Source organism: Austrofundulus limnaeus, unplaced genomic scaffold (genome assembly GCF_001266775.1).
Source record: "Austrofundulus limnaeus strain Quisiro unplaced genomic scaffold, Austrofundulus_limnaeus-1.0 Scaffold761, whole genome shotgun sequence".
Taxonomy (NCBI): domain Eukaryota; kingdom Metazoa; phylum Chordata; class Actinopteri; order Cyprinodontiformes; family Rivulidae; genus Austrofundulus; species Austrofundulus limnaeus.
In genome coordinates, this window is record NW_013953163.1 from 58,062 (window position 1) to 69,108 (window position 11,047).

General features: G+C 38.6%; 1 protein-coding gene across 1 annotated transcript in view; it reads left to right on the forward strand.

Annotated features, from left to right (window-relative positions):
• LOC106532391 (caspase-3-like) overlaps positions 1-2,024 on the forward strand; it is a gene marked incomplete at its 5' end in the record, with an annotated part of 7,282 nt that extends 5,258 nt beyond the window's left edge. The window contains 4 exon segments of the mRNA XM_014028429.1: positions 355-483; positions 877-1,052; positions 1,129-1,249; positions 1,325-2,024. Coding sequence (XP_013883883.1) covers positions 355-483; positions 877-1,052; positions 1,129-1,249; positions 1,325-1,554 — 656 coding nt within the window.
• Positions 2,025-11,047: the final 9,023 nt, after the last annotated feature.

An 11,047-nucleotide genomic window follows, 5' to 3' on the forward strand; every position in this document is an offset into this window, starting at 1 on the left:
TTTTTCGACATTAACGGAATATCGACAAAGTTTTGCGCACATTTGCAATGGAAACGCAGCTACTAAGCCTGTCTGTCTGACAGCTGAAGTTTAGGATGATGATGCAGATTAATAATCCCAAAAACAGCAGCACATCCAAGCAGAATGGTTGAAAATGGTGAGCTGAGCCTGACCATCAGAGAGCTGAGCAGAGACAAGTGGACCAAAAGTCCTCTAAAACCATGGGGCACTGGTAAAGTCCCACAGAAAGCCAGTACTGAAGCAGGTTCTACAAACTGCTGAGTCATCAGTTGGAATCTGTTGTGTGTTTTTGGTACTCGAGGTTCCGTTTGTTAAACTTGTGTTTGTGTGCAGGTATGAGTGAGCGTCAGGGGACAGACGTTGATGCTGGGAAGGTTCTGAACACCTTCAGGAAGCTGGGTTACAGAACCTCACTGCACAACGACCAGACTGTGGKWGAAATGAAAAACCTGATGAGACAAGGTAATCAAAGGACCTTATTTCATTCCTTTTAACTCTGAAAAGTACAGTATTCCTCTGTATCCTGTAATTGTATAATAGCACACTAAACCCAGCCTTCTCTTCTTTTACTGCACAAACTGAAATTAATGCAGTTATTCTTGTTTGTGTTTTTAGTTGTTTTGGTGTTGTTGTTAAACACAATRGTTCTTGACAAACTTTTAAAATTCTTCAGAAAATATTTTCTATCTTTAAGACTTGTTTCTTCCTGTCAAAAACTACCATAAATTAAACCAAACGTCTGTGGAAAAAAATTAACTCTTTTGGGGAGTTTTCATCTTTATCATAGCTGGGTTTACTGGTTTAAACCTCACTTTACTGCCTGATAACCCATCTCTGTTGTCTCTGTGTGTCCAGTGTCTCAGGAGGACCACAGCKAGAACGCYTCCTTTGTGTGTGTTCTGCTGAGTCATGGAGACGAGGGGGTCATTTARGGCACTGATAACMWTGAAAAGATCGACACTCTGATAAATAACTTCAAAGGACACAAGTGTCTGAGTTTGGTGGGGAAGCCAAAGCTCTTCTTCATACAGGTTAGTTTTTCACTTTGGTCRTCTCACTRCGCTGTACCTTCAGTAACAATTCAAATTAAAACATGTCTGATGTCAGGCGTGTCGTGGTTCATCCCTGGATGGTGGTGTYATGATRGAGACCGATGCTGTGGAAGAGCAAGCAACAGAGAYGATTCCRGTGGAGGCAGACTTCCTGTATGCYTACTCCACAGCTCCGGGTAACCAGCAACACGTCACTGTTTCCTGTTCATGCCTCTGCCCACTCTCTGAACCTGAACTCAATCCACCTGCAGGCTTTTACTCCTGGAGGAACYCAAGCAACGGCACCTGGTTCATTCAGTCTCTGTGTGCAATGTTGGAAAGGTTCAAGGGAGAACTGGATCTGATGCAGATCCTGACTCGGGTCAACCACATGGTGTCGCGCCAATTTGAGTCTTCATCCAACTRGCCTGYGTTTAGTGGGAAAAAGCAAATCCCTTGTATTGTCTCAATGTTGACAAAAGACCTTTATTTTCCAAAGTAAAACCATTTTACACTTAATTCATTTAGAAACCAAACACTTACAACAAGGGAGCATTGACTAGGGCTGGGTGATTTGGATAAAAACTGAATCAGGACATACACCTTTCAATAATCYTTGATTAGTTTTTTATTTTACCTATTTGGTGATGTGATCTTTGTTCTCTTTTATCCACAACTTCCTCTTGAGCTGTTGCATCATTTTCRCCTCCATGTCATTCTGTTTTATTTTGAAGCAGTTATGGTGGTTAAACATGGAACTACTACGTTACTCAACAGGTTGTTGCAGCTCACCAGAAATGAGTTAGTTGGATGATGCAACCAATCGTACCCCTAATTTACACTAGATGTGGCTCCGCTCTGCTCCGATGTGGTCCAATCTCCACAGCAAATACGCAACCTTTATAACCAGTAGCTGCGTTTCCATTGACCATGAAAAATTTGCAAATTAGAAATTGGAAAATAAATTTGCTCAATGGAAACACATCAATTTCGAGGAAAAAAATGTGTTTTTCGACAAAATGTTTTTGCACTAGGATGAGGTGGTTTTTCGGTCATATCGAAATTGGTGTTTTTCGCAAAACTGCAATGGAAACACTTTTGTCGCATCACGGGAGTCACGTGATCAACAACCGGCTGTTTCTACTGGCGAAAAATACAACGAAGAAAAAGATAACAGGAAGTAGAAGTAGTAGTAATATCACAGAAGTAGTAAAAAATAGTAAACTCACCGACTACAATTTCCCAAAAACACAGCATACGTAGCCYCTCCCAAGTAGGGACTTGWCTCTGGAAAGCCTCGATAAAAGACGCCAACGTCTCCTCTGATGATGAGCGCTAGTGTCGTGGTAGCAACATGCTATGTGTTTACATCCATCGCCGCCATGTTTGTAATGACTTATCGCYAAAACAAACGTATTCTCGCGTGACTTTAATAACATTTCTTACTTAATAGAAACACAGCAGTTGTGAAACTGTGTTTTCGACATTAACAGAATATCGACAAAGTTTTGTGCACATTTGCAATGGAAACGCAGCTTATGACACTATTTACACTGCAGGGTGGCGGTGAGTGGAAGGCAATCTGCTAAAATTAGATTTGATCCTATTTGTTCTGAACGCTGCTCCGGAGTCAATCTACAAAAACCACATTGCACCAACAGCAAAAGGAACAAACACAACATTATATATATGTACATATACATATGTATTTTCAAAATAAGACACCATAAGTTGGACTAATTTTGTCAAAATCCCAGCTACATTAATTAATATATGGATATATTTATACACAAATGCTGTCAGAATGTATGGTTCTGTTTGGGAAGCAGATAGAAACGTAGCATGAAGCATATGTGTACACACAAGATACACATGGATTTTATTTTAAAATCAGAAGTTTCAGAAAGACGACAGCGATACAGTTTCAACCATAGATACTGAATCAAAAGCTTTTATATCAATGTTTTCAGCTGTGTTTGGAGTTCATCTTTCACAGAATTAGTTTTTGCTCTGACTTCCACATTTATCACTGGATTTATTGCGTGATCTCCTTCCTGCACGCCCTCCCTCCTCTGTGTGTCGACCGGAGCTAAGCAGAGGCCATATAAACTGAGGTGCAAATAAATAGCTGCGAACTGCGCACCGCAGCGCAGCAGAGTTAAATCTAGTGTGAATCTGGGGTTAGTTAGCTGGGCTGAGAGAGGTCAAGAAGCTAAATCTTTCCTCTGCCTACATCCCCCAGAATGCCATGCAGTTCAGGATCAGAGTTCAGTGAAACTATCAACATTCAATCAGATGTATTTTCTTCTGATATTGATCAAGTGTCTATAGCAATATACTGTCCATTGTTGTTGTTTCATCATTGCCCAGCCCTAGCTTTAACTGTCCTGCTAGTCCAAACAGAGCTTAAATGGCACAACCAGCTTTTAAAAGATATGTGAAAATTAAAGATAATTAGAGATGTATTTTTTTATTATGTATTTAAAATTTGTACTAAAGTTCTGATGGAAATAAACAAATTGATGTATTGGAACAGTTTCCTGGAAAAAGCTTTTTTTTATTAACGTTATACAGACAACTTTAAAAAATTAAACATTCACCAAACAGAAATATTTATTTCATGTTTATACTTCTGACGATCTAAGATTTATTTCTCCACACCACTGTGTCAAACTCACTTTCATGYGAGCCAAAATGAGTTAACCTCTGTTAATATTCATTGTAAAAACATACACTTTTTATCCATCCGTCTATTTTCTTCAGCTTATCCGGGGTCGGGTTATGGGGGCAGCAGCCTAAGCAGAGAGACCCAGACTTCCCTCTCCCCAGCCATTTGGGCCAGCACGTCTGGGGGAATCCCAAGGTGTTCCCAGGCCATCTGAGAAACATAGTCCCTCCATCGTGTCCTGGGTCTTCCTCTGGGTCTCCTCGCAGTGGGACGTCACCTCACCAGGGAGGCATCCAGGAGGCATCCTAACCAGATGAACCACCTCAACATCCAGAGCTTCAAGGAACTCCAGGAGAATCTCATCCACCCCCGGCGCCCTGCCACCAAGGAGCTTTTTAACCACCTCGGTGACCTCTGCACCAGAGATTGGAGAGTCCGACCCAGGGTCCTCAGGCTCTGCTTCCTCATGGAAAGACGTGTCGGTAGGATTGAGGAGGTCCTCGAAGTATTCTGCTCACCAACCCACAACATCCTGAGTTGAGGTCAGCAGCACACCAACCCCAACATAAACAGTGTTTGTGGCGAACTGCTTTCCCCACCTGAGATGCCAGATGGTGGACCAGAATCGCCTCAAAGCTGTACGTAAGTCTTTTTCCATGGCCTCTCAGAACTCCTCCCACGCCAGAGTTTTTGCCTCAGCAAACACCCGAGCCGCAATCTGCTTGGACTGCCYATACCTATCGGCTGCGTCCAGAGTCCCACAGGCCAAAAAGACCCGATAGGACTCCTTCTTCAGCCTGACAGCATCCCTCACCGCCAGTGTCCACCAACGGGTTCGAGGGTTGCCACCACTTCCAGCACTTCTGGGAGGACTCCAAGTTGTTCCCAGGCCAGCCGAGAGACATAGTCTGTCCAGTATGTTCTGGGTCTTCCCCGGGGTCTCCTCCCAGTCAGACATGCCTGAAGCACCCCCCCAGGGAGGCATTCATGAAGCATCCTTCTCAAAWGAACCACCTCAACTGGCTGTAGTGTCTCCTGGATTACTGAACTTCTCACTCTCCCTTCCTAGAATCCATCCATCCTATGGAGAAAACTCTTTTTGACCACTTGTAACTAAAAATTTGTTCTTTCAGTCACTTCCCAGTGTTTGTGATCATAGAGGGTAGGAACGTAGTCTTATCGGTAAAAAGAGTTTCACCTTACAATCCACAAAACATCGATCCGTCTATCAATCTCACGCTCCATTCTTCCCTCACTCATGAACAAGACCCCAAGATACTTGAACTCCTCCATTTGAGGCAGAACTTCATCCCCAACCCAGAGAGAGCAATCCACCCTTTTCCGACTGAGGACCATGGACTCAGATTTGGAGGTGCTGATCCTCATCACAGCCGCTTCACACTCAGCTGCAAACTGCTGCAGTGAGAGCTGAAGATCCTGGAGCGATGATGCCAACAGAACCACATAATCTGCAAACAGCAGAGATGAAATCCAGAGGCCATTGAACCAGACTCCATCCGCCCCCTGGCTGCATCGAGAAATTCTGTCCATGAAAGTTATGAACAYAATRGGTGACAACGGGCAGCCCTGTTGGAGTCCAACTCCCACTCTGAAGGGGTCCAACTTACTACCGGCAATMRYAACCAAACTCRTGCACRGCTTGTATAGAGACTGWATGGCCCGTAACAACGGACCCACAATCCCATACTCACGTAGCACCCCCACAGTGTACCTTGAGGAACACGGTTGAATGCCTTCTCCAAGTCCACAAAACACATGTAGACTGGATTAGCAAATACCCATGACCCCTCGAGGATCCTAGTGAGGATAGAGAGTTGGCCCAGTGTTCCACGGCCAAGYCGAAACCTGCATTGTTCCTCCAGAATCTGAGGTTCAACCGTCGATCAGGCTCCAGTACACCAGAAAAGACCTTACCGGTGAGGCTAAGGAGAGTGATGCCCCTGTAATGGAAAACCTTTGTATTTTCTTCTTTTTACWGTTGCTGCTTTTTAAAACACAAAAAGAAAAATATGTCCAAAACTAAACTGAGGCATGCACAGCTGACAGTTTACAGCCGACTTGGTAATTACTGGACATGAAATTAATCACAGATCCTATGTAAAACACAAACACCACAGAAGATTCTTCACAAGAGGAACTGAAAACTCTGGAGCAGCAGTGACTTTTTTTTTTTTTTTACAAAACAAAGACATTCACATTCAACCTGAAGACATTTCCATTTGTCATACTCTACCTGCTAAATCCCAAAAACTCAAACCATCCATTGTTCTCAGGTTTATTAGTAGGAAAGCATGAAATAATTTAATTATGCAAGCTAAAAAACTGAAGGGAAAAAATGTTTACATAAATGAACATTTAATGAACAAAAAAAAAAAAAAAAGGAAAAATTGCCCGTCAAGCAAGATTGCTAAAAACCAGAAAAAAAAAATAACAGCGACTTGGACAAGAAACAGAAACATTTGGACCAGAGTAAGGGAGGGATCACAGGCTAAAATGGTAAAGGAGTTGGAAGACTTGGAAGGATTTAGATGAGGTCAGGAGGGAACAAATAAACCAAAATAAAATTAAAAGACGAAAACTATTTTGTACAAAATGAATAAATAAAAAATACAGACAAATGGATAAATACACTAAAATATGAACACATACTCAGAATTTAAAATATGAACTGTATCATAAGAACAGAAACAAGAAAAGAGGTGGTGGGGTGTCTTTTCTTGTTGATAAGGAAATAAAATGTAAAATAATAAATAAAATGTCAATAAGTATAAATAGTAAATGGACTGAACTTATAGAGCGCTTTATCAAGTGTAGAATCAATAAGTATAGATGGTGTTATGGAAATAATTACAGTTGAAATAATAAATAAGAATTAAAAACAATAAGTTGTGTATATCGATCACTAGACTTAAGTATAGATGTATTCACAGATCAAATTATGGAACTACTGGAAAGGACTTTTAACAAAACAGTTTTCTTGTGTGGAGACTATTCATCTGGATAATAAAACAGAATCCAATATTGGTACTTTCATAAATTCAATGTATAGTTTAAATCTTTATCCACTTATGTCAAAACCTACAAGAATCACAACTCAGTGCTACAATAATTGATATAATATTTTCACAAATATAACAAACACAGAGGTAATGGGTGGCAGTTTGATTACTGATTTAAGTGATCACTTGCTGGTTTTCACTATTTATAAAAAAGATCAATACAGCACAAAAGTAGTTACAACAAAAAAAATTAACACATCAAGAAAAGTGTTGGACAAATTAAAAGAAGTTTTAATAAGCCAAAATTGGAAAGATGTGTATATTGATGATGTAAACAGAGCATATGTTTTCATGAACATTTTAGATCTGTATGAAAAAAACTTGTGTGCAAAAACAATTACACAAAGAGAAATACTGTTGACAAGCCATGGATGACAAAAGGATTCAGAAATACCTGTAAAAAACAACTATTTGTATTCATGCTTTCTGAAGTCAAGAACAAAAGAAGCAGAAGAGAGGTAGAAAATGTTTAAAAACAAGTTGGTATGGATTAGAAGAAAACATAAGAAGGAATATTATAGTGATTTATTAGATAAAAGTAAAAGTGATGTGAAAGAAACATGACGACTAATGAACAGAGTTCTGAAAAATCACAAAGTAAATTCAGGTATTTCACAATATTTTGTAAAGGAAGGAAATGCAGTACATGATCAGAATGAAATTGCAAATGGATTTAATCATTATTTTGTGCATGTTGGTCCAAGTCTCGCAGATAAAATACCAAACGTAGATAAAAATATGAGTCATACAGTTACYGGTTGTGCCAACAGCATTTTTCTTGATGGAACTGACAAAGAAGAAAAAACGAATATTGTAAAAAATCTTGCAGATAAAAGATCAAAGTATTGTGTGGACATGGACATGGTGTTTGTAAAGGATATCATGGACTATGTCATTGAGCCATTTACATATATATGCAATTTATCTTTTTCAACCAGTGTATTTCCAGACAACATGAACATAGCTAAGGTAGTCCCTCTTCACAAGAATGGTGACAAATGTATATTTAACAGACAGTATTTATGTTGATTTTAAAAAAAGCCTTTGACACCACTGACCACAGTATTCTTCCTCAAAAGCTAAATAAATATGTATGAGAGGTCCAGCACTACAGTGGGTATCTAGCTATTTGGGAAAATAGGAAACAGTTTGCACAACTAGACGTAAGATCTGAACTCAGTAATATCTCATGTGGAGTTCCACAGGGTTCTGTACTTGGACTAAAGTTATTTATTTTGTTTGTAAATGATTTGGTTAATGTGTCAGGGTTGTTGAAATGGGTTTTTATTTGCAGATGACACTACATTTTTTGTATGGGTAAAGATATAGAACGGACGATGGAAATGATGCAAACAGAATTTGTAAAAACACAAACCTGGTTTAAATTTAAATTAAGTAAATTTATTAAGTTACTAAATAAATTGTCACTAAATTTGGATAAAACTAATTATATGATATTTAGTAATAAAAAGAGAACTGTTGATGTTCCATTCAGAGTTGATGGTTTTGAGATCTGTAGAGTCAGTGAGGTGAAGTTTTTTGGTGTCATTATTGATGAAAAGCTAACATGGAAATCCCACATAAATCATTTAAGAAAGCTAATGCACTTTATGTGAAGTTCTGGTAATTTTTTTCTTTAAAAAGATGCTATAAATAAATGTTATCTATTATTGGAATGAGGGTGAAGTAACTGCAGCAGCTACAATGATGTAATACTTCACAAATACTCCCTCTGCTGGTTTATAAATTGAATGTGGCCTTGGAAGAATTTTCTAAAAATTTGAATGCTTCAGAAAAAAAGTATCTCACCTCTGTTCTAGATAATCAAGTTTCCTCGTCAGCCTGGTGCTGATTCAGAACCATGTCTGCTACCCTTTTTTTAGAATAACATCATCTAAAGTTGAGCCATTTTAGTTAAATAAACATACAGCATTGTAGAATATTGCAGCCCAATGTGTTAGTGATCTAATTTACTGAATAACTGTCAGAAGGTACAGTGTAATATCAAATCAGTGTTTGTAAAATAGTTACAGCCAATTTTGTTGTTTTCTAAGGTTGAGTAGTTATATTGTTAAATCTGGAAGATAATCAGCTGAATGTTGTGTCAAAGATCACTTTCTGTGAGTTTCATTGAAATCTGTCCAGTGATTCATGAGATATTTTGCTAACATAACCATAGATCACCAGTTTTTCTGCACTATTTTGTTTGAGATTACCTCTAAAAAATTCTTGCTCAGATTTTTTTTTWAAATATGCCGATCGAGACTGTTTCCAAATCTGGATCCTGTCAGAAATAGAACCAGGTTAGGTCTGACAGGACCTGATCCTACACCCTGGAACAGGTCTCTGAAGAACATTGGCAGTTCCATAAACCCTGCTGTTGTCAATTTCTTGGAAAAGTCAAACCCGGAACTTGAACAAGCTGTTCCATCAGGTACAACTTTGAATTAACACTAATCTATTCTTATCCAAATTCACAGTTTTCCTTTATGTGGTTTGTTGATTTATTTTGTTTTAATCTAATTTGAAATTTGTTCTATTTTAGTCTTTGATGTATGAAAGCATTCAGCTCAGGGACATGGGTGCCCGGGTTTTGTTGTTTTTATAACATTTTTACTTTTTAAACAAAATTAACTTTATGTACAATTACAATGCGATTGAGCAAGAAAATGCAAAATACATCAACATGTTGATCTGGTAAAATGAAGTATTGGATGGATGTTTGGTCAGTTTGACCCCTAGAGGGTGACAGAGTGTAAGTCAGCAATAGCTTATTATCTGTGCTCAGTGTCTGATCAAACCATCCACTAACCTGCACTTATTTTGAGTACTAAAATTTCGTTTTTTCTACTACTTCTACTACTACTAGTAGTAGCAGTAGTAGTAATAGTAGTAGTAGTAGTAGTAATAATAATAATAATAATAATAATAATAATAATAACGTAATCCACAGTATGCATGTTGAGGAAAATACATTTTCAAAATAAGTGTCCTAGGCTTCCACATGTTTTATTTAATTTAAAGATGAAACTGAAGCTGTTGATGTTTGTTGCAGTCCTCCTCAGTATCTCCTGTAGAAAAACACGTCATGAAGTGAAAACAGACCTGCTGCACTGCTCTGGGCTCTCACCTAAAAAACTTTTCAGACATAATCATTTCTGTTTCTCAGTTTAAAATTAAAACTGTTTTCAATTTGTTGTAAATGAAAAATGTGACTGAAGTGAACTCACATCAGAGGTGAAAATTATTTTATGGAGATTTGGTCAAACCCAGAGTATGTGTTGTGAATTAATCTCAGCTAAATTTTAGTTCAGTGTCAGTAAAATATTTGTCTATGTGCTGTGGCAGCCGTTAAGAATTTGGTTGACTCCAGAAGGTAATCATTTGTAGATGTTTGTCTGGTGATTATTTCTTGAATACGTTGTCATTAGAATATTACACCATCAGGCTGAATGAACCTCAACTAAGACAGAAGGGAAGGAAAACAAACATAAACGCATCAAAGAAACTCTCCAAACCTGTGAATATTCAAACTGGGCCTTTGTTAAATCAGCAAAGAAATAAAAAAAAACATTCAGCAGATAACATCCTGATACATCTRAGTGATCCAGGTAGAAAAAAATCAAAAAGAAAAGATAAGTAGGTCCTCTGGATGGGTTTACAAACAAAATAAATAACTTTGGTCCAAGTACAGAACCCTGTGGAACTCCACAGGACTTACTTATTTTTTCTTTTTGATTCAGCAGATAAAAACAGGGGAAAGAGCAAACACAAAAACACCGTCATCCCTTATGTGTGTGAAAATTTCAGAAGAATCTTTTCCAAACACATCATACCGGTACATTTCAAACACAGAACCCTTCGACAGAGATTGGTCCATCCCCGCCAAACCCAAGCTGAGCAGCGTGGTGTACGCAGTGCAATGCAGTGAGGATTGTTCAGGGGTCTCATTTACAAAGGATTGCGTGGAAACCATACTAAAAGTGAACGTACGGCCAAAAGGCGGAAATGGCGTACGCTAAAAAAAATTCAGATTTATAAAACGGTGAGTTCGCATGTTTCTGCGCATCTTTCATTTATAAATCACAGCCGTACGTCAGAGTTTGCGCACGAGGTCCCGCCTCAGGTTCTACCCTCTACACGCTCACACTCAACCATAAACAGTCAATGTAAAGTACCTCATGAATGTTAAGATGTATTTAAATCAGTCAGATGATCAGTGCCAACAAAAGTGATTGGTTCAGACA